Source organism: Corylus avellana, chromosome ca5 (genome assembly GCF_901000735.1).
Source record: "Corylus avellana chromosome ca5, CavTom2PMs-1.0".
NCBI classification, from domain to species: Eukaryota; Viridiplantae; Streptophyta; class Magnoliopsida; order Fagales; family Betulaceae; genus Corylus; species Corylus avellana.
In genome coordinates this window covers 5139257-5163440 of record NC_081545.1, presented here as the reverse complement: position 1 = coordinate 5163440, position 24184 = coordinate 5139257, and the positions used below count along the sequence as shown (strand labels likewise).

Below are 24184 nucleotides of genomic sequence, written 5' to 3'. Positions count from 1 at the left end.
CTTTAAATAAACATCCTAGTTTCGTCGCTACATCCTAGTTATAAACATAAAGGTTACCATTAAACATCATACATTAAAAAATAAATGGAATACAAAATGCAAAATCTCATTAATTTTGGTAGAAAACATTGGACAGGGAAACAAAGGGAAACTAAGATATCAACTTGAAGAACCTAGCCTTTTTCATAGGTTCTAAATATAATTTCGACTCAACACAGTTGGGATCCCTTCCCTGTGAGATTTGTACAAGTTCCACAATACATCAACAACGTGGCTCAGTGTAATTTGCACGATTCAGAGAAGATAGAGTCATATACAGGTCATGAACATGGAATTGATCACATTGAGAGCTCAGAACCAATAATTGTAGACAAGCTACATTGATGGCTGCGTATGTTATAGACTTGATCAAAGGCGAGCCACCCATATGCACTGCAATAGATCGAGTCTATTGGGTTATGCCATTCTGACATGGCCACGTTTGTCATTTAAGCAAGTTTTCGAGGTGGGTCGTTATTGATATCACAGGCTAATTGTTGCGAAAGAGAGAGCAGTACTCCTTGGCTCAAAAGGAGAGGAACCATTGAGAAGATTCCCCATAGATCAACCTCAAAGGAACAAAAAGGAGCAAAGACATTTGTTAGTAACAGTTTCCAATTAGTACTTGTCAATTTTAAAAGGTTTACTTGACAAACAAGCTTGATCCAGTTCTGCTTTTCTACTAAAGATTACCTTAGAAAAAGAAGCTAGATATCTCTGATCATTGCAACATGTAGATATAAAAGTTTCAATTTTTCTGAAATGAGGGAATAAGTATTTACTAAAATTTGGTTTATGAACTGTGTGAAATGAATTTGCTTAAACCACTATATCTAGGTTTTTTTTTTTTTTTTTCATCTCGGCTTCTCTATTTTTTTTTTTTTCTTTTAGCTCTGTATTGCATTATGAAACTCTACTAATTTTTTAGCGCTTTTGACAATTTGAAAGGGATGGCCGAAACCATTCCAAATCAATGCTTAGATATAGATTCAAACACTCTTCAACCTGATTGTGGCCGAACCACCCCCGCCTCCATTTGGCCAAAGGGGTGGCTTGACCCCACTAACAATTGTATTTTTTTTAATACTTATAATTTTTTTTATTATAGACAGTACATGTCATAATTTGATTGGTGCTGAACTTTCAAAAACTCTCTCACTTTGCCCTCCTGGACTTTCAAAAACTCTCACTTTCCTCCCCTCTATTAGTTTTCAACGCTAAAATCAAATTCGTTTGATTTTTATGCCTATTATACCATCACCCCAAAACTACACCATTTTAGGCTAAAACTACATGACCCACCCTCAGCCCAAAACGACGTCATTTTGGGTATTAATTTTTTTTTAAAAAAAAAAAACAAAAAAAGAAAAAGAAAATCTAGGCAGCTGGAACCACCCCCATGGCTGGTATGGGAGTGGACGAACCACCCCAATGGCCGAGGGGGTGGTCAGGCCACCCCCAAAAGGCCAAAACTCCAAATGGCGAAAATGGGTTTTGGCCTTTTGGGGCTGGCCAAACCACCCCCTTGGCCATGGGGGTGGTTTGTCCAACCCCATACCAGTTGTAGGGGGTGGCCGAACCACCCCTAGGCCTTTAGGGGTGGTCTGGCCAATCCCTACGGCCCAAAACCCATTTTCACAATTTTTTTTTATTTTGCCTTTTGCGGGTGGCCGGACCACTCCCTTGGCCATGGGGTGGTTCATCCACCACCAGACCAGCCATGGGCCAGCCACCCCATTTTGGCCAAGGGAAGGATGTGGCCACCCCAATTTTCTTCTCTCTCTCTCTCTCTCTCTTTTTAATTTATTTTATTTTTAAAAAATTAATGACCAAAATGACGTCATTTTGGGTTGAGGGTTGGTGCTGTAGTTTGTGGATGTTTTCAAAATTTCAAGTGGTGTGAGTGAGGGTATAATGAGCATAAAAATACGAACCGTTTAACTTTAATGGTGAAAACTAACAGAGGAGGGCAAAGTGATAGAAATTGAAAGTTCAGTGAGGGGAAAGTGAGAGGTTTTGAAGTTTAAGGAGGGTATGTCAAAAAGTGTAGTAGTTCAGGGTGCAAAGTGAAGTTTTTCCTAATTAAAATCTATATATAGTGCCTATTATCATTTCTCTTTTTGGAAAGGAAATATCTTTATACTATCTCAAATATAACAATTTAGATTGATATATGAAAGTCAAATCAATTTTCTAAAATAATTAAAGCTTCCATAATCAAAATTAAAACATCAATATTCAAAACTACCGCATATATGCGGTAGTGTTGTCTACCCCATCCCCATTAATCAACGCATGCTTCTTTTCTCCATTTATTATTCTCTTCTCCTTCCAGGACCTTCCTTCTCTCTCATTGTCTTTATCCTTATTTCCCATTACTTACTCTTTCCATCCACTTTTCATTTCTTTATTTTTTTCACGGCGATTCCTTTAATTTGTCTTTAACTTGGCTTGGCTTTGCTTTGCTTAGCTTGGCTTGCTCTCATAGCAAATGTTAAACAGAAATTGCAGAGTTGTAGCCAAACTCCTGAAATATCTACAAAATATAAAAATCAACATAATAATACTAAATAAAATATAAAATAATTCTAATAAAATATGAATTAAGCGTATAAAATATACACTATATATATTGTGCCCATCAAACGGCTGTATTGAAATTTAAATACGAAAAATTATTTGCACATTTAAAAGTTGGCTCTCGGAAGTTGGAGCTTTTTGGACACTTGCGAATTTGAAACCAATTAACAAAAAGCAAACCAATTTTTAATTTAATTTTTTTAATTTTTAATTTTAATTTTATTTTATTATTATTATTATTATTATTTATTTTTTTAAAGTTAAGATGGACGAATTTCTTTAATTATATAAATATATAAAACTCCAAGACAACCCAATTAAAACAAAGCACTGCCCATTCGGTCACCCACCAAAAATCAACCAAAAGCAAAAAGAAATAATATCCAAAAATTAATACCCAAAAGTTCAAGATTAACCCAAAAAATGAAGAGAAAAATATTCAAAATATTCACAACACAATCCTCTCCCGAGCCACCCATATGCACTGCAATAATCGAGTCTGTTGAGATTATGCCATTATGAAATTGGCCACGTCTGTCATCCAAGCAAGTTTTCGAGGTGGATTGTTACTGAATCAATGTACCTGGAATTCCTATTTGCTGAAACAATGTAGCATTTTTCGAAGTAATAAAGCATATACTATAGCAGCCATCATAAATGCTTATTTAATTGTACACAAGATGAGCAGAAATCTAGAACAAGTTCTAGTCTTCACTAATTCACTATACTGTCTATACGTAGATGTTGCACCTATTTACCTCTCGGACCCTAAGATACAAACACTGAAGCAGTTGAATACAATTAGGAGTAATTACTTTTCCTCTTATCACTTATAATGCATTGTCAATTTTGCCCCCATGAACTATTAAAAATTTAAAATTACTATTCGACCCCATCAGACTACTATTTTCTTCCAAAAACCCTCATTCTGTCGGTCAACCTTGTTAAATTGGATGGAATATTCTCTTTTAGACATTAAATCTCATTAAAAGACATAAATACTCTCAAATAAAAAATTAAAACGAAAAATATAATTTTTTTTTTTGAAGAAAATTAATTTTAAGGGTATTATATGTAATTTTTGTATATAAAGTTAGCGTATTTGAGTCATTTCAAGTTTTTTAACGTGGTTGGCTGAAAGGAAGGGGGGTTTTTGGAAGAAAATGGTAGTCTGATAGGGTCGGATAGTAATTTTAACAGTTTATATGAGCAAATTGACAATGCGTTATAGTTGTATGTTGATAGGCAAAAAGGTAATTACCTCAAATAATTACATAAAAATAAAAAATAAAACATGATAAAAGAAACACACTTGCCTTACAAGTAAAATGAACAAAATATGGAAGTTTACTAATTATTGAGAAGGTAAGGAGGGAGAGAGGAAGAAACACTGAGAAATATTAGGGACTACAATTTTAGCTGATAGCTCGTATTTGAACTTTGGCCTTCAAAAATTCAATTGCTTGACAGTTGTGGCCTTCAAATTTAACTTGGCTTTGGCAATTTTAGTCGATAGCCTGTATTTGAATTTTGGCATTCAAAAAATTCAATTCGAACTCCGGCAATTTTGGCCAATAGCCCATAATTGAACTTTGACCTTTAATCCTTTAATTCAGACTCTGGCAATTTTAGCCAATAATTCGTAATTTTGGACATTAGCCTTCAAATATATTAGGGCTAAATCAATTTCAGCCGATAACCAGTAATGTAGATCTTGCAAAGAGCTTTCGCTGCAAATATCAAGGACAGTTAAAAATAACTAAACGGCAAATATCATTGCCGACCAACCACCTAATTCTTATTATATATATTTTTTTCTTTTTCCCACTTTCTTCACAGTAGCCCCACAACCACTCACTTCTCTCCTTTCTCCCATAACTCACACATGTCTCCCACTGCCATTAATTTATTTTTCTCCTTGTTTTTTTTTTTTTTTTTTTCTTTTTCTTCTCCTTGTCTTTTAGCAATGAATCATAGTCTCTGCTCTTAACCAAACTAGAGAGAGAGAGAGCAGGAGAGAGAGAACTTGACCTGCTGGGGTGCGAGTAAGCGGCGGCAAAGGTGCTCCTGCTGAGCCAACTGTTACTAGCCGTTTATTTCACTATTAGTAGCCGTTATTTTACTATTACTAGCCATTACAGTGTAGTCGTTGCTTTGTCTCCTTGTCTTGTATGGCTTAATACCAAACTTGGGTGTGTTCAATTTTAAGCAATGTACACGTAGAATATTTAATTTAAATAGGAGTGAATTGACGGAGTCAATGTTTGATCCTAGGATATTTGGCTTTGATACCATGTTAATCACCATTTGTCTCAAAAGTTTAAGCTGATGGGAAAAGGTAAATTTTAATCACTTAACTATTACTTTATCACCCCCCTCACAATATATGAGCTCAAACTCCCCTTAAATAAATAAGGCCCAACATGTGAAATATTTAATTTAAATGGAGGTGAATTGACATAATCAAGGTTCGATCTCAGGATCTTTGGCTTTGATACCATGTTAAATCACCGATTATCTCAAAAGCTTTGGTTTTTGGAACAACTAATAATTTAACATGGTATTATAGCCAAAATCATCGAAAATTTTTACCACTCTGCTATGGATAATCCACCATAGGAAGGAATGGAGCAAACTAGCTCAAAAGGCTGATTTTTTTGCGTACACAATATTTCAGCCATAGCTTGTAACACACCTGTTATTGATTTGGGAATTTTTGTACGGATTAAGGATGCATGATTGAATGATATGAAAAACAATGGATTGAAAATGGAATTGAACAGAACGAATTACAGATAAGGATCAATTCGAGTTTGATCAGACTCCTTTTACAAGACTAGGCTAAAATATCAACTACAAGCTATCAAGAACTACAAACTACAGATTCCAAAAGGTACAAGCTCTTCGATAATGGACTTCTACTGACTTTTGGTTTATATACCATTTATCAAGCCCAATTGATTAACAACTGTGCAGCCCAACTATCTGTTACATAGCTTTCCTGCAAATAAATATTGACATTAAAAATATTATCTATAACAATCAAAATCATATTAATCTAAATAGTTGGAATAAGATTAATGAAAGTGTCACACCATAAACTGAACGATTCACAAGGTTTAGAATAAGATATGCTTTCTTCTTGGATCAATCCCTACCATTGGCGTTCATGGCAGATGATCATCTCTTTCAGCCACCAATTAATTCAATTAATTCCCTCGTAAACTCCAAAATCTTGGGTCAATAATTCATCTTAGTGAAAATTGTTATAAATAGAGAGATTGAACTTGATAACAGCAGCCATTGTGCTAACAATATCACAAAGGTGCAGCCAAAGTAAGTGTCTGAGAACTGCTGCCTGTTATGTTATGTTAGAAGAATTTGATACTAAGAATTGCTGTCTTTTCTTCTTTTGACCTTATCCTATATAATTTTAAAAAAAATCAGTCATTGGATTTGTACACCCACATAATTTTTTAAGACATTTTGCATTATAAAATCTTTTATTTTCTTCTCCAAACTTTTCTCAGCAACCAAATCCAGCCAAATACACATATTCCATATCTAAAATTGTGCATGTCTAAACTAAAATACAAAAATTGGGGTTTAAAATACAGAAATCAGAATGATTACCCAAACGACTCTTGAGGGGGGCACCCCTTTCAAGCTCTGGCTCTGCCCCAAGGTTTCCTTTAGTGGGGAAAAAATAGCTTCCCTTTAGAGCTCTCTGGGCCTCTGTTGCCAAATGAAGACATTTTCAATCAGGGAGCAAGTTGAGTAGAAAAAGCACAATCTCGAGCCAAGTTCCAAGAGGAAGTAGAACCATGGGGGCATGGGGCAGACAGGAATGGAAACCATAGACCAAAACTTGAAAGGAAGATGATGAATACAGAATGATAAACCTCAAGATCCTCTTCCCAAGAACCTCAAGATCCTCCCCCTGTCAAGCATCCTACCACTTCAACTTTCAAATCCTTATGATCTTTCAGAAGATCTTACAAGCCCAATGCTTAAGATGCTATTCCAAGAGCACCATAGTTGCCAAATTTGGTTTTCCAACCGCAATATCCATATACCTTTGGAAAGATCAACAAAGCAGAGACATCATATTCTTGGAGTAGTTTGGACTAAGAAATCAAGCACTACTTGTGACGAAATCAAATGTGGAATGAACAATTGTACTGACGAAAGTAACAATATCTAATTCCCAGCTTCTCAACTTAATGAATTTTTGCAGAGTGAAGAAGTTTCAACTTGGCTCCAAATCTTAAATAGTGCTTTTGGTTCTGCACATGAAATCAGAAGCTCTTCCAAATATTAAAACCCTCAGAAGTGAATGAGGAAGAAGGAATAGCATTGGCATTTTTCAGCATCTTAAAGCGTATACTATAGCAGCCATCATAATCTTAACCATAATAGAGAAGAAGAAAAGAAATTGCCTTTTATCTCTAGCTCTACCTCCTATATTTGACTACCTGACTCTCAAAAAGCTCAAACAACAGCAAAGGTTGCCACTAATTCAGAGATGATGATCAAAAGCATTTGTTAAAGACATGTACCCACTTCCGTTCAACAACTTAAATTTCAAAGCATTTGCTGATTTTATTGTACACAAGATGAGCAGAAACCCACAAGAAGTTCTAGTCACTATACTGTCTAACAGGAGAAATGCATGGCACCTACAGCAGGTGCGTAATGCATGAAAATACAAGAAGTTCTAGTCACTATACCACAACAAGTTCTAGTCACTATACCTGAATTGCGTAATACATGATCCTGTGATGTGTCAACTACAGCAGGTGCCATGAATTGCCATGTTGGGACAACCAATGAAAGGCATCAGCTTGAGCAGCAAATGTACCCAACATTGCAGAGGGATGAGGCAGGGAGTCTGGTTGAGCATTCATTGCTTTCACTTGCTGCTCCAACTTCTCTTTGCCAGCCTTGAGCCTCTGCTTCTCATCACGAAGCTCATTCTTCTCAGCCTGCACAAGAAAAGGGAAAGCTAATATTATACCTTGGCATCCTTTTACATGTTGAATAAGCAATATTGTGCAAATTTTTGAGGATAGACTATCAAGTGGTTCAATTTGCTCTTGCTCGTCTCCACTATTAAGCCAATTGGTGATGCAAGGCCATGTGTTGAGTCTCACCTATTAAGGAAAAATTTAAGAGTACACGTGAAGAGAAGTGTTACATCAATCAGGAAATGCAACAACTAAGGCCATGTGTTAACAGAACAACTGAAGGGGTACAAAGTAATGCTGAAAGTACAACTGTACAAGCGTTGTCTTTTGACTCTTTGGTCAAGTGTTAATTAATATCATGGAAAATTTTAGAAAAAAAGAAGTTGATATACTGTCATAAATTATAATGTTCAAGATACATACCAATTATATATTTATAAAGATAAAAGTAATTGCATGCAATTTTATAGGGTTTCTTTTTGCTGAATTGAAAAGTTCAGAATTCACATATATGGAGAAGATGATATAATGAGGAAAACAAGACAACTTACAGAAAAATGAAATTAGTGGGTGATATGCATATCTGAAAGTATCTCTATGTTAGTATTCAAAGCTCTGTTTTAATATATTCAAAGCTCCTGTTGCTTCCTGCATAATCAGATAAAATAAAATGAACATCGTGCTTCTAATCCAAACAAAGCTATCAAACACATTTTTAAAAAAAATATAGAAATCTGGATAAATGCCCAAATGTTATTGTGGTTTTCCAACCACAATATCGAGATGCCTTTTAAGAGATCAACAAAGCAGAAGAGGCGTCACATCCATCCTCAATGCAGTTTAGAGTGAAAAATCAAGTTCTAGTAGATTTTGGCTTATAGTTTTTCATCTCAGATGTAAATTTCATCTGTTCATTCAATAGAATCTACGTTTGACACTGAGAAAATCCTAACATAGTAATGCAAAATTTGTATTAAAGTTTTATCAAAATTTGGGATGGGATTGACTTCCCGGATCTATTATAAGTCTTTTACCTAAAACATGATGCTACTGGAAACGCAAATGGAAACGCAATAAAAATTTTAAAAAGGAAAAAAAAACAATACTGGAAATGCCATTGAAGTGAAAGTTAGGAAACAATACAGTAAAAGTTAGAGCTTTGTACAAATCTAATTGTCGGCAAGGTTTGAAGAAGTGTCTATACGTAAAACCTTCAATTTTTCCTGCATATGAAATCAAACATGATATATATCAAAAGCCTCATAGAGTAAAATGAAGAAGAAAATTACTGTCTAATTGATGACTTAAAAACCTGATAAATTTGGCAAGTTTGGCTTGCGTTCCACTCTATACGATTACCATCTCCGCCATTTCGAAAGTTAATTTGGGACGTGAGCAATCTTTGGCCAATCCTCTCCCATTCTCCGTTCACATCTTTCCTCCAAGCGAGGACACTCATCAATTGTCAAACGACGTAAAGAGGCACACCTCTTACGTCATAGGGCAATTATCGATGCATAAATGAGAAAGGCAAGGAAATGATGGGAATAATGGAAGAGGATGCTCTACTATTACTGTTTTCCTCGTCCTCCACCATCCCTTCAACTTTGGCAAATTAACAAGTGTGAGAATTTTGAGGGGAGAAGAGGACACGTCGCTACCATCATTACTTATGTACTCCAGCTCACTCAAGTTTTTAAGAGAAAGACGATTCAGAAAAGGAAATCGGCCCAATGGTGGGATATGTAATGATGAATAATATGGAATCAAAATGAGAGATCAAGAGAGAGTCAAGACACAGATTTACGTGGTTCGGCAATGTGCCTACGTCCACAGGAGAGAGTGCAGCTATATTTTACTATTTAATAATTTAGGGTTACAACATAACATATTTATAGGAAAATTCTAATTGTAATTATTTTAGAAAACCCCAAAATACCCCCCACAACTTATTTATCCCCAGGTCCACATAAACTAATTACATCCAATGAGTGAGTAGTAGAATATGAGCCACTTGTTCCAACAATCTCCATCTTGGCGAGTATTCACCTCTTTGAAGATAATCAAGTATTGGGCCTCCACCTGAAACTGATAAGTTTGGGGATGCCGCCTCCTCTCCTCTCTTTTCTAGTACGTGGAGACATTTGTCAACCATCAGCGTTCACCTTCATTTGGACTCTGATGGTTGCTTTATTTTTTTAGTTTTTGGACCATTAGCGTCCACTTAATAGTGCAACCATCAGCATCCACTTCGTTTGGACGCTAATGGTTGCTTTAATTTTTTTTTTAGAGTTTTTGGGACCATTAGCGTCTACTAAAACCATCAGCGTCCACTTTTGTTTGGGTGCTGCTAGTTGCTTTATTTTTTAGTTTTTTAAGACTATCAGCTTCCACTTCACCATTAGTGTTCACTTTAGTTTGGACGTTGATGGTGCACCATCTGCATATCAGCGTCCACTTTAATTTGGACGCTAATAGTGCAACTATTAGCACCAACAGCGTCCACTTTAATTTGGACGCTAATAGTTGTAGAGAACTAGCGTCCACTCCAGCTTCTGCCCTAGCTTGATATAGCGGACAAAATACAAGACTTTTAGCGTCGACCTAGTGGAGTCGACACTAATGATCAACAGTTGATCATCAACGTCAGACCATCAGTGTCTAACCCTTTAGCATCCAACAATCGACGCTGTTGATCAACATTGTCCACTTTGGGACTTTTAGTGTCCAAATGAGGTCGCCCCTAAGAGCACCTCCAGCAGCTTAGTTAAAAGACCAATATTAGCTATATTTAGTTATTATTGCTTTTTTCTTTTTTTTTTTTAGCTCCAACAGAGTAGCTTGTCATTAGCTAGAATAGCTACATTGATATAGTGAATAGCAATTTGGAACTATTCACTGTAGCACACTAGATGAATAAAATATTGTTTATTTTTCTTTTGTTTATTGTTTCTTTATTTCATATTTTTTCACCCAACATCTTTTATTTATTCTGAACACCTCTTCACATATGTTACGTCTCTCTTTCAAACACAAAATTTTTTCAAACAAAATTTATCTCTCTCGCTCACAAAATTTCTTCACACAGTTGGATGAAAAAATTGAATGTAGAAAAAATTTATTTCATGGAAACACAAAGATGAAAACAAATCAATTGCAATTGGATGAAAAAAATTTAATGCAAAAAAAAAAAAAAAATTATTGTATAGAACACACGGATAGAAACAAATCAATTACAATTGGATGAAAAAATTTATTTATGTTATTAATTTTAAGAATTTGTACCTGCATGTGAGATGAATGTTCCTCATATGTATTTATTTTTGTTTTTATGAATGATTTCTATATATGTGTTTGTTTTTCATAGGAATCGCAAATGTAGTCAAATATAATAAAACAGACTCCCGAGAGCCATCCTCATCCTCCCGAGAGTCAACACTTGAAATTTGCCTTCGATCTAGTGTTGGCAATAATATAATAAAAAAAGAATGAGAAATAATATTTTAAAACAAGTAGAGAATGAAACAGAGAATCAATTGGAGTGTATAGTGAAAAAACAATAAGTAAAGTAAAGAATTGTATTTTTTTTTTTTTCACTAGGTAAAATACCTAATGCTGCTGGAGATGCTCTAAAGATCCAATTTCTTGTAGTGACCGTCTAAAATATATCCATTTAGGTCATCTAGTATTTCTTTTAAACTTTAGACAATGTCTTTTTCAAACTACTAAAAAATTATCAATGTCTTCTCAAGACTAGCAAAAATATAAAACTTAACCTACAAATTTTTCAACAAGACAAAAATATTCTTATAAATTTCAAAAAAAAAAAAAAAAATTAAATTTTTTTTTTAATTGTTATTTTCTTTTATATTTTTAAATTTAGCCACCTTGTTTTTTTTTAATATAATTTTTCGTTTTTATTTTTTGTAAAAATTTTTGTTTTTATTTTACTAAAGATATTTTTATAGTTGAGAAAATAAATTTTAATAATTTAAGAGGTAGCTTGATAATTTGGGAGAATATTGAAGAGAGCTCATTGGTAGCACATCTCAATCAAAGGTGTAGGAGCGTTGAAGCCTAAAGGAAGACGTGTTTGCTTTAATTATTGATAGGTGTGGCATGTGTGTTTGCCTCCTATTTTTATTCTTTAAAGTTATAATTTTTTTAAGTAAAAGTTAAATAATTAAAACATATATATTGGTGCCTATTATCATTTCTCTTTTTAGAAAGGAAATATCTTTATACCATCTCAAATATAACAATTTAGATTGATATTTATATATGAAAGTCAACTCAATTTTCTCAAATAATTAAAGCTTCCATAATCAAAATTAAAACTTCAATATTCAAAATTTCCTTGTTGAAAATCTGTCAAAATTTCATACAAAATATTTAGTTATAATTCATGTGCGAGAAATACTACGGTTCCGTCTGTTCTTTTTAGGGTCTGTTTGGGATTGCGTTTGAGGGGTTTAAAAGTGTGGTTAACACTCAATAAGTCCGTTTGAAGGAAAAAGTAGTTGTTTGGTAAAACAATTAAAAGCACTTTTAAGGGTTCAAAAAGCCTAAAAATGACCAAAACGCACTTTTGACAAAATCTTAAAAATGAAGCTTTTGCCAAAAAGTGTTTTTTGGCTTAAAAACTATATTTCTCAAACGTAATCTCAAACAAGCTCTTAGTGTTCTTTTAATCTTACGTGAATATTATTTTTTTAAAAAAATATATATATATGAGGGAGTGATGGAGTAAATTTTTTTTCCTGCTATTTTAAAAAGCAATATCCACGTAGGATTAGGAGAACATCAAAAGAATACCCAAAAAAACCGTATCATTTCTCATTAAAGTGCTAACAACGTCTTCTTTGTGTGTGGCCAATCTCAAATCCTTCTCAAATATTATGTGATCTTCAATTTTTTCCAATTGCTAACTAGTTTCCCTGTCTCCTAATTACTTAATTCCCTCTAATTGCTTACTCTCTTCAATTTTCTCTAAATTCTCATTCTCCTCAATTTTCTCTAAATTAATTTCTGAAATCAGTGAACATAATTCTTGAGTAGGTGAAATAATTGTGGGGTAGAAACAACACCCAAATTTATTAAATTTGCTTCTTTTTATTGATAATTCTTAAAGATGGGAATGAATAAAAAGGACTGCGGATAATTAAATTTTTCTTAGCTTTGACAATTTCTAGCAAATTTGATTCTACTTTAATTACTTTTTGTTCTACCAACTATTTTTTTCTTATCAGACTTCAATTTGTCTAATTTTATTCTATTAGCAATTTTAACTTTCGCTAACCATTCAAAAAAATTTAACATTCTCACTAATTTCATTCATATATTTTATAATAATCATTTCTAATTTTATTTCTTTTTAATTTCGAAAATATCCTAAAAAACCATTCCCTTTGTTCATCAATTTCTTTTGATATAAATTCATTTTCTATAACATAATCTCCTGCAAAACCAACAACCCATTGTTGCAAAATGAGCAAAACTAACATATCAACTGTGTGCGTGTGTGTGAATCTGACCAGGGTTCTGCTTTTAACCAAGATACAAGTTTCCTACCGGCCGGCTTCTCATGAAGAACACATTCACCAAAAGACAATGTTTTAAAAAATGCGGTGAAGGCACAACACACCTAGCTGTTAATGGAATGGGAGGAAATTACTGATTTGCAGCAACCTTCTGAATTGCATCAGTTACATCTTTGTTCTGCCAAAGAACCAAGGTTTAGGGAGAAAATTGATAAAAGGAGAAGAAGGTAGGAATTCACTTTTCCAAATAAAACCACAGTAAAAATAATCACTAAATTTAGATTATAGAAATTAGAAAGAAAAGACGAGAAGAATGGCAGCCATATATAGCACTCTGTTTCCATCAGTTATTATGGACCTTAAAACTCCTGTGTACACGCATTGAGTACTATATCTAACTAATCATACATCGATTGAACACAAAATGTACACCTAACTCTGTACCATTGTTACAAAAAATAAAAGTGTAACTATCCATGCAAGTGCATATAAAAGCATCGAAGTTTAACAAGCCTGTAAGTAAGAGATGTATGAATGTACATGCAATAAACAAGTCAGTAACAAGAATCAATAGCTTAGCCAGTTCTAGGCAACAGGCAAAGGAGAGAACCAATATCGTATTGATCACATGGGGTAAACTTGCCTATTGTCCAGGTCACCTACCACAAAATGGACTCACAGTAAAAAAAAAAAAAAAAAAAAAAAAAATGTAGTATACTGCTTCACAATATCATATTGATCATATTGAAATTGAGATCAATATGAGCATTGCACTAACAAGAGACACATAAACAGAGTGGTTGGCTAACATGATCTTCAATTCCAGTCAGCACAACAGCCGATTTCACTTGAAGACAAGCAAGCATTCTCACTGCCTTTTGGGATTAAAATGCTTTCAAGCAAGTGAAAGAAACCTGAAAATGCAAAATTCTTGTTAGGTAGCATTTAATGACAGCTAGGATTTTTTATCATGTCTTTTAAGTTCTAAATGCTGATAAAAGTTGCTCAACAAATTGTAGGCAGAATAGTATTTAAAAATTCAAAATAATATGGTTAATTGAATGTCCACTTTCACAGGCTCAGCATGCTTGCACCATTTACTCACCCGATCTTCCTCATCATGAAAGTGCTTTGTATAGTTTCCATTGTTTTGAGTACAAGTGAGGCTGACATATGCCATAATATTGTAGAAATCCCCCAATGATTCTCACATCCACTTCATCAATTGATGATTTTTTATGCAAGTCTCTGCTGACCATCAAAAAACCAAATAATAAACTCAACAATAACTCAATTTTCCAATGAAAACAGTAAAAAGGTAAAATCAATCCATCAACAATGACTCCAGTAACAATAATAATAAAAAGAATCTCTCTAAATATGCAATTGATTATGAGAATACTAAGAGTTATGCAAAAAATTTATTGAGTTTCTATGAAAATTTGGGATGGGTTTGACTTCCCTGGTCTATCATAAGTCTTTTATCCAATACCGATCATTGGCATTTAAATAGAGGATTTTTAAACACATAGAGAGAGCGAGAGAGAGAGAGAGAGAGAGCATACTTCTGCGTCACTCTCTGCTGATTCCACATCAATGTTGAAATCAGCAATAATATTGATGATTTCTACCAGTAATCCAGGTCTATCAGCTGTCTCTATATAAAGTAAGCTGTAAATTGGAGAGAAAAATGCATAATAAGACGATGGATCAATGCACCCATTCTTTGCAAACAATTATCAAACTTCATTCAAAGTATGACCTCCTCTTTGGTCCACAAGAGAAACATAAAAATGAAGAACAAATTATAAGCTAAAGGACAACTTAATCATAAGTAGCAAACCTCCTCTTAGATTCATCTTCCTTCACTTGTATCTGAGTTGCAATATCACATCAAGCTGCAGAACAAAGTCACAAACTTCAGTTCAACTTTGTAAAGTTACTAAAAAGCACATGAAATCGAAGTTGGTTAAGCTAACTAGATCAAAGCCATGAAAACTCTGATTGATCCCCACTGTATTACAAATTATACTTTCTATTGAATAAGCCTCAACCATGGCACCACATGGAAAAAGAGGAGAATATTTGATCAATAAATAGAGGACTAATCAATGGAGCCAAACTTGAAACATCCTCTGAAGAAGATGGGAAAAGATGATCAAACAGTTGCTGCTCAAGCTAACAGACCTGCAATTTAATTCAGTTTTATCAAAATTATGTAACTATCACATACTCCATTCAAAATCACAAAGTTGTTCCCATTTTTCTTGTTCATCAAATAACAGAGGAAGGCATAAAAATATAAATGGATTTCCAATACATATTATCTCATCAAGGGACATAAAGTATCATGCATTCAGAGTATAAGAATAAATCTTAGAGGGGAAAATGCAGTTTACCCCCTGAAATTTTAGGAGTTTTTTAATTTTAACCCCAAAGTTAAAAAATTGGCAATCTACCCCCTTGAAGTTTCAAAAATTGGCAATTTAAACCCTCCGTTTAATTTTTCCATCTAAATTGACGGAAATCTATGGAATTACATCATTACCCTCAGACTTTTTTTAAAAAATTTCCGTCAAATTTAACGGAAATTAATAACGGAAGGTTTAAATTGCCAATTTTTTAAACTTCAGGGGGGTAGATTGTCAATTTTTGAACTTTAGGGTTAAAATTGAAAAACCCTTGAAACTTCAGGGGGGTAAACTGCATTTTGCCCAATCTTAAATCTACCCCATAATCATAAGATACCCAAGTATTCTACATTAACAAAATGGATCATAACTCCTAATATTCAAACACTAGTTGTGCATGTCCAAATTTAAATATCAAGATCGTGCTTCTAATCCAAACAAAGCCATCAAACACATTTTAAAAATCATATAGAAATCCGGGAAAATACCCAAACAACTCTTGAGCCCAACTCCCAGCTCCCCACCTCTTTCCCAGGGTTTCCTTCAAAAGGGCAAAAAAGAAGACCTTCATTTTAAAGCTCCCTTCTTGGCCTCTGTTGTGAAATGATATTTTTTCAATCAAGGAAGGAGTGAGTTAAGTGAAAAGGACACAATTCCAAGGCAAGAGGAAATGGAACATGGGACCAAGGGCAAAGACATATAAAAGTTACAGGCCAACACGTAGAAGAGGAATTGTCTCCTTTTCGGCAATTGACATGGAGCACCCTTTTCACAAACGCCTCCTGATCCACTCCAAGGCTAATATCTACTGCTTCAGCTTTCAGCACCTTATGATCTTTGAGAAGATAATTAAAAGACCAAGCCTTAAGATGATATTCCAGGAATCATACAGATTTTTCTTAATTTTTCCATCTCAAATTCCCGACTTCTCAACTTAATGCTTAGCTGCAGAGTGAAAAAGTTTCGAGTTGGCTCCAAATCTTAAATCCATGAATGCCAGTGCTTCAATTGTATCTGCATATGAAATCCGATAAATCAGAAATTCTCTAAAATCATAAATCAAAAATGCTTCAATTGCTTCAATTGTTTCTGCAAGTGAAATAAGGAAGAAGGAATAGCATTTGACATTTTAACATTGGTATACGTATCACTAGTACAATTCCACCATTAGATAAAAGAGAGAAACTCAATTACACCAAGTCTCTTTGAAGAAATGAATTTGTCTTATCCCAACAGATTGTAGAAATATCCACATGATTCCCACAACCCATTTCATAAATTGCTGCTTTCGATCAAAAAACAAAATAATAAATTCAACTATAACCCAAAAATTTTCAATGAAAATAATAAAAATGTAACTTTTATCCGTTCGTTCAACAGAATCTGCATTTGACACTGAGAAAATCCTAACACAGTAATGCAAATTTGTATTAAATTTTTGTGAAAATTTGGGATGGGATTGACTCAGTGGCGGAGCCAGAGAATTTATATTGGGGATGTCGCTAAAATTTTTTTTGTGTCCTAAAAAATTTGGTAATTCACACAATATATGCATTACAACAAAATATCTATAAAAATTCGTGCTTAAATTAATATATTAGAAATGTAACATGTCGGCACTATATGAAAAAAAAACTTCCATTTCCAATACAAAAGTGTTTAGTTTGCTAGAGACATGAGCAACAACAACAAAAAGCTAAACAAGAACTTCAACAAACAAAGTAACCATTCAAGATATTATCTAACTATCACAAACACATGATAATACAAACTACTTACCACTTACAAAATAAACTTGAGCACAATTAATCGTGTCTAAGAAAAATTAGTACTTTTCAATGAATCAGTGGTATCTTAAGGGATTTCTTGAAAACAAACCAAACACAATAAGGTCTAACCAAATGCTGTAAACCAATAAAAACAAATAATGAATTAGAAAAAGAAATGATTGAAGACACAAAAAAAAAAAAAAAAAATTATCTTCTAAATTGTCTACTAAACTTCCTCCCACACTAATTAATTTTAGTACTTCTATTTTAGTTTAAATTGTATTCTAAACTTTCTCACCATAATTTTTTTTAAAAAAAATTTCACCTCCTCACACCTACTCCTCTATTTATTTATTTGTTTCTTCCTTAAAATTCCACTTCACACCTTCTACCTTCTAGATTTTAATGCTTACATTTACTCTGTTCATTTATTTTTTTTCTTCCTTCAAATTCCACAAACTCACCCTTCTACAATCTAAATTCTAACCGCCTATCTTCATCTTTTTGTCTTAGTTCTCCTCACCTTCTAGAATCCAATGCCTTTCTTTTCTCTTTAATATATATTTTTTTTACCTTAAAACTCACCATTCTACTGTCTACAACTATTTCTTTTATTATTATTATTATTTTCCTTCCTTCAACTTCAGTCTTCAACTCACGCGCAAGCCAACTACTCAGAGAAAAAAAAAAAAATCGCGCAAGTCACAGCCTACTCCTTGCACGGTTTTTTTTTTTTTTTCTTAAAAAATTTCATTCTTATCATTTAACCACTCATTTCTTATCTTCTATTTCCAATTTTTCACCTTTCACGAGACAAGAGTCCTCATTGCTCACTCCTCACCAACTCACCTCCTCACTTCTCACCAGACGCACCTCTTCTCTTCCCCTCTCAAGACTAAGCCTTCAAAGTTCAAACAAATGAACAATCAAACATGAAACACCCACTGGGATTACTACTACACAGTGCAGTGTGCGGTTGGGGTGCCGTGGGTTACGTGGGTAGAAAAAAAAAAAAATTAAATCCACGGCACCCCCAAAGACCAACGTGGCTCCGCCACTGGATTGACTTCCCTCATCTATTAATTATAAGTCTTTTACCTAATACGTGATGCTACCGTTTGTAGAATTTAAATTTCAAATGGAAATGAAAGAAATGTTGAAAAACTAAAAGAAGAAAACAATACTGGAAATGCTATTGAAGTGAAAGATAGGAAAAAATACTGTAAATGTTCGAGCTATCTGATTGTCTCAAGAAGCGTCCATATGTGAAACTAAATGTTTCCTGCATATGAAATCAAATAAGATATATATCAAAAGCCTGACAGAGTAAAATAAAGAGGAACAACAAGAAGAAGAAAAATTATTGTCTAATTGGTGACTTAAAAACCTCAAGATATTGGCGAATTCGGCTTGCTATCCATTCTTTGAGATTACCATCACTGCCTTTACAAAAGTTTGGGACGTGAGCAATCTTTGGCCAATCCTCTCCCGTTCCTTGTTCACATCTTTCCTCCAAGCAAGGACACTCCGCAATTGTCAAACGACGTAAAGAGGTGAGGCGGCGCATACCTTCGGGCAGTGATATTAACTTCGGACAATTTACGACTTCAAGCTCCTGAAGTGAAGTAAGATCGCCTATCCACTCCGGTAAAGACACCAAACTAGGGCAAACCATAATTTGAAGCCCTTGCAGAGTGGTAACATCTCTAAGCTCTCTTGGGAGAGAAACCAAATTTGGAACGCCAATGATAGATAGATGACCAAATCTTGTAGGTCCAAGGCCATGTGCGCCATCTTCATTCTCATTGCTGGTAAGTTCTTTGCAGCGAAGAATAGTCAGATTTTCAAGTGAGGTGAGATGTTGAAAGAGTGGAGAAATTGATATTCTCATTTTACAACAATCCAAAATCCCCAGGGTCTCAAGAGAACTGAGGTTCTGCAGCCACTCTAGTGGTAGATATTCAAGTTGCTCTAATTCCACAAGATAAAGATACTTCAATTTGGGGAGATCGGAAAGGGGAGAGGGAGAGGAGGGTGTTGTTAGAGACATCATAGGGCAATTCTTTATACATAAAAAAGAAAGGGAAGGAAATGAAGGGAATAATGGAAGATGATCTGTTTCCCTCGTCTTTCGCCATCCCCTGAACTTTGGCAAATCACCAAGTCTAAGAATTTTGAGCGGAGAAGAGGACACGTCACTACCATCATTGCTTATATACTCCAGCTCACTTAAGTCACTAAGAAAAAGACGCTTGAGAAAAGGGAATCGGTTCAATGGTGGGATATGTTGAAGCCATTTACAATCCGATATTAGAATAGAAGTCAAATTTGAGAGCGAGGACACCCAACTAGATAACCTCACACCTGCATACCCAACTATAGATAATAATTTCAAATTTAGGTGCGGCCGAAGGTTTTGCAATAGTTGTTCATCATTTGCAATTGCCTTATCACTTTCATCACTAGGTTCTGGGTCCCACTCTAAAATCAGCCATTGAAGATGTCGCTTCCTCTCCAAGTTTGCAGCCTTTGCTTTTGATGGAGAATATCTCGAGTGCTCTAAACCCTTGATCCATAAGTCTCCTCTCAACTCATCTAAACCATCCAGCTCCCCTAGCCCACCCTTTGGCTTGGAAAGAAAACTTTTTTTCTTCCCTAAAATGTATAGCGACAATGTTTGGAGAGCAATCAATTTTCCCAGTCCATGAGGCATATGAGTCAAGCTATCACACCCTTCTAGCCCAAGATGCCTAAGGCTGATTAAGTTTCTAGTCTCTTCTGGCAATTCTTTAAGCCCACGACAAAACTCAAGTCTAAGTGTTTGCAAATTCTGCAATTTAGTTATAGAAGCAGGGAGTAGTTTGATATCTTCATTCCTAGACAGATCTAGAAATCTTAAATGCTCTAACTTTCCAATGGAATTCGGCACTTTTTGAATATTCGACTGACTCAAATTCAAAGCACGCAAGCATTTAAAACTTGAAATAAGTGTATTAGAGACTGGCTTATTCAACTCAAGTATTGAATTGTTCAAGTTAAGCACATCATCAAATCCTGGAAGTATTGGAATGCGTAGAAGAAGTGTTCTCATTTTGTTAGGCTTGGGCAAAAGAGCAGGAATATCTGGTAATGAATCTGAAGAATGAAATGCCACATGACGAGTTCTTCCAACTACTTTTTCTCTATCTGGATATAAAATTGTGCACTCCTCACCTGCTACTGACTGTGCAAGATCGTGAATAAGGTCATGCATTTTGCACTTTCCTATTTCACCAACTATATCTCTTTGTACGTCTTGGAAAAACGACCTCCAAAGCAAATCCATAAAATATTCGCGACCAATATCTTCAAGATGTCTATTTCCATATGATGAATGAAGAAAGCCTTGAGCTATCCATAACTGAATCAACACCTCCATTTCAATTTCATAATCTTTTGGAAACAACGAACAAAAGGCAAAACATTGCTTCAAGTGTGATGGGAGATGATCATAACTCAACTTAAGTATTGGAAAAATATCATTTTCTTGTTGAGTTATTTTGTAAAGATCATGGTTTTTAAAGTACAACCAATCATCTTCTGAATTTTTGAAATATAATAGACTCCCAATGCTCCTTATAGCAAGAGGAACTTGTGCACACTTTTGTATGATCTCCCTTCCAATTTCTACTAGCTTTGGATTATTTGGCTCTTCCCCGTTTTTAAATGCCATTTTCTTAAATAAATTCCAAGAACTGCTTTCAGATAAACCTCTCAAAGGATATGGTGAAACTGTACCTGTAATCTCTGCAATCTTTTCGCTACGTGTAGTAATCAAAACTTTGCTTCCTCTTAGGCCACCCACTAACAACTTTTCCAAGTTGGACCATGTACCACGATTCTCATTCCACACATCGTCTAAAACAAGTAAATATCGCTTCCCATCAATTTTTGCTCGAAGCTCACTTTGCAATGGATCCATCTCAAGGCTTTTAGGTCTCTCCTTAGTCGCAGATTCTATAAGCTTTACAATGATAGTTTTCACGTCAAAAGGATCAGAGACACATGCCCACATCCTCAGGTCAAAATGTCTTCGAACCTCCTCGTCATTGTACACATACTGCGCAAGCGTGGTCTTTCCTTGTCCACCAATCCCAACTATGGGAATTATGGAAACATTCTTCTCATTCATATTGGGATCGAATAACAGCTTTTTAATAGACTCCTTATCATCCTCTCTCCCAATGACATCTTCCCCATGTACAAATGAGTGTGTATCTTGTCTTTTCATATGCTCAAACTGTGTCGCTGTGGTGTGCTCATTGAAGCCAAATTTGATCCTATCAGTTGCAATTTCATCCAGTCTTGCCCTAACTACCTTGATCCTATGACCCATTTTAAAGCCATATACAAGCTGGTTCGATTTGGAAAAGAAGATGCGTACCTGTAATACTCCCAAATATTTAGTACGGTCCATTGCGAAAAGTTAAACATTTTTTGGGTTATATGTGTAATTAAGGAAAATATGAAGGTCATGTTTGTAATTGTTGTAAGTTTAAGTTAGAGTTTTTTTTTTTTTGGTTGTTTTATTTACAACCATCCATTCCAATCCGTTCACGGTGATAGTTTTAGAATTCCCTTACCATTGAATAGTTGGGTTTATAATGGGGGCCGATAATTTATGTGACTTTTTCTAGACGCCATTTGCTCCTTGGAAAGATGTCGCAACTTAATTAACCGTACATTTTTTGCATATGGTTAGTACTCTTACAAATGAGACTGTTTTTTGTAAGACTCTATTTATAGCAGTTGTAAGGATAAAGAAAACAGACAAAACAATGGAATATAAAAGCATCTATATATGTCAAAATGATACATGAAAACATTGTTACTGTAACGTCCCATATTTGATATAAGTTAGTATGAGTTTTAGCCCAATGTCTTGGGCTTTAGATATATGAACCAATGTTATTGGCCCTAGTGAACTTAATAAAAATTGGATCAAAGACCCTAAAAGAGATTATAAGAGATAATTAATTTCTTAACCTAATGGACTAATCCATGGCATAGTCTTATCCCTAATGATGGGCATAATTTAATGTTTCATTCATAATTTTGTAAGATGATAGTTTATAACCAGAAAGCAATTTAAGTCTATGTGTACAAGATGTGTTGATCTTTTTGGAAGAAAATATTGTCCTTTAAAAATGACGTTTATAATGATGTTCATTCATGAAATAGACATAGGATCTAATACCAAAAGCCAAAAACCAGAAACTTTTATAGCCAAAAACCTCTTTTCAATGGCTCATTTGAGTGGTAAAAACCTTCTAAACATGACCCTCAAGCGGTGTTAAGACTATATCAAGAAAATAAGTAATTTCTCATATATGGCATCAAGAAGAGCTTTGGGTTAAATCTGGAAATTAAACTTTCAGTCCATGGCATGTTTAGGTGGGTATTTGATCCAAATTTCGTCAAGTTAAAAACCTAAGATATATGTGTTGTGGGCCAATGGGCCAAGTGACCAGAGTGTAGTGCTCTAATTTAGGTCTATTTACTGAGTTGTGGGCCTTATCTGGTTTACCTAGTTAGGATGAGATTCAAATGGGCCATTTCTTACCCAAGCCCCCCATAAAAACAATTTTGAGATTTTTGAAAGAAAACTAAACCACTTTTTTAGTGAAATTTCAAGATTAACCCTACTTTCGTTTATTTATTCAAAAGTTATGAAAATATTAATAGAATGAGCTCCTAGAATATGATACATTTTAAGGAAAAAGAAAACTTTATGTTCGGACAAAAGGTACAAAAAAGAAAAAAACATTAAAAATATTTTTTAATAAAGAGAAAAGAAAAGAAACTTTAGGGTTAAGTTTTTAACTTATTTCTAAGAATAAAACATCTCTAATAATAGAGGGAAGGTTTGAAAGGTCAAGTAACTTAGGAACGAATTTTAATCACAATTTACGTCCCTAGTATAGGGATAATTTCGCTAAACCTTACTATTCACGTTTTAATAGTTGTCGCCTAAGTACAATATTGACTATCGAGGTAATTTGTACTCTTTGCCACTTCTAAATGCATGTCAATTTAAGTGATTATTGCTTTTATATATATATATCAAAGCAATAATTGGGTTTATGATGAAATTATCTTGAGATTAGAATTTCCATACCGTTCAATAGTTGGGTTTAACATTATAATGAACAAATTGTTGTTGTTGTTGAGAAATTTTAAACTACGTAAAATGATATATATTTGCTTTGGCTTGTGTTGTGATAAATATTTGTATGCAGGTCTGGGAATGCTTTAGTGACAGACAACATCATGTGCACATTAATAAATAATTTACCTGTTTTGCCATCTTCTTATCCCGTGTCATCAGTTGTCGACGTAAAAGTTGAGTGGAGTAGTCATCCAGCAAGTCATCAGCCTCGTACATGGCATCCTTGAGCTTCCGAAGCCAATCTTTGATCGCATGGTTATGGGCCTGCTTCTCCTCCCAGTCCAAAAGCACAGCTTGGATGGAGGAAACGGTGTCCCCGAGCTTTCGAAGCTCATCTTTGAAACCCCATAACACTCCAATCTCTTGGAGAGCAAGAGAGCCCAAACTCCTAATGATGCTCCCAGCAGTGTCGTAGAGAACTATTTCAGCCATTTGTGGGTTGTGGGTGGTGAGTCAAGTAAACCGATCTTGAGGGAATTATTGATGATGCAGAGGTGTATGGGATATATTATTGATGATTCAGAGGTGTATGGGATCCGTTCTCTCTTTACTACATGTAGGCGGATTTGTTGGTCCATGCTGACCATCCCAGCACTTTGCGTAAATGGAAGCATGTATACACATTAATTTCCACTTCGAAATACTCAAATTTTATTTTATTATTATTATT

The 24184-nt window shown here is 34.5% G+C and overlaps 1 protein-coding gene and 2 long non-coding RNA genes across 9 annotated transcripts; all 3 read right to left on the bottom strand.

Moving 5' to 3' along the window:
- Positions 1 to 2507: 2507 nt before the first annotated feature.
- Positions 2508 to 24008, bottom strand: LOC132182322 (putative disease resistance protein RGA3). Of its 4 annotated transcripts, none has more exons than XM_059595535.1 (2): positions 23641 to 24008; positions 2508 to 2575 (listed from the first exon to the last, which is right to left on the bottom strand). In XM_059595535.1, exons 1-2 carry the CDS (start codon positions 23944 to 23946, stop codon positions 2534 to 2536), a joined length of 348 nt encoding a protein of 115 aa, XP_059451518.1. In that variant the 5' UTR covers positions 23947 to 24008; the 3' UTR covers positions 2508 to 2533. The 4 variants fall into 4 exon arrangements, with proteins under 4 accessions (XP_059451518.1, XP_059451520.1, XP_059451517.1 ...); XM_059595537.1 differs by lacking the exon at positions 2508 to 2575 and adding an exon at positions 3154 to 3218; XM_059595534.1 differs by lacking the exon at positions 2508 to 2575 and adding an exon at positions 18471 to 18588.
- LOC132182328 (uncharacterized) lies at positions 6226 to 8228 on the bottom strand. 2 transcript variants are annotated; one of them, XR_009440298.1, is made up of 3 exons: positions 8138 to 8228; positions 7374 to 7604; positions 6226 to 6695 (listed from the first exon to the last, which is right to left on the bottom strand). It is a non-coding gene; the product is annotated as an uncharacterized LOC132182328 (long non-coding RNA). The 2 variants fall into 2 exon arrangements; XR_009440299.1 differs by lacking the exon at positions 6226 to 6695 and adding an exon at positions 6873 to 6905.
- LOC132182325 (uncharacterized) lies at positions 13498 to 16916 on the bottom strand. Of its 3 annotated transcripts, none has more exons than XR_009440293.1 (5): positions 16026 to 16916; positions 14970 to 15024; positions 14692 to 14797; positions 14232 to 14377; positions 13498 to 14040 (listed from the first exon to the last, which is right to left on the bottom strand). It is a non-coding gene; the product is annotated as an uncharacterized LOC132182325 (long non-coding RNA). The 3 variants fall into 3 exon arrangements; XR_009440294.1 differs by having other exon boundaries at positions 14232 to 14374; XR_009440295.1 differs by having other exon boundaries at positions 16103 to 16916.
- Positions 24009 to 24184: the final 176 nt, after the last annotated feature.

Coding starts and splice junctions, on each gene's coding strand:
- LOC132182322 (XM_059595534.1), bottom strand. CDS start 23,946: ATGGCTGAAATAGTTCTCTACGACACTGCTGGGAGCATCATTAGGAGT. Junction 18,589..23,640: donor ATAAGAAGATGGCAAAACAG/GTAAATTATTTA, acceptor TTTCATATGCAG/GAAACATTTAGTTTCACATA.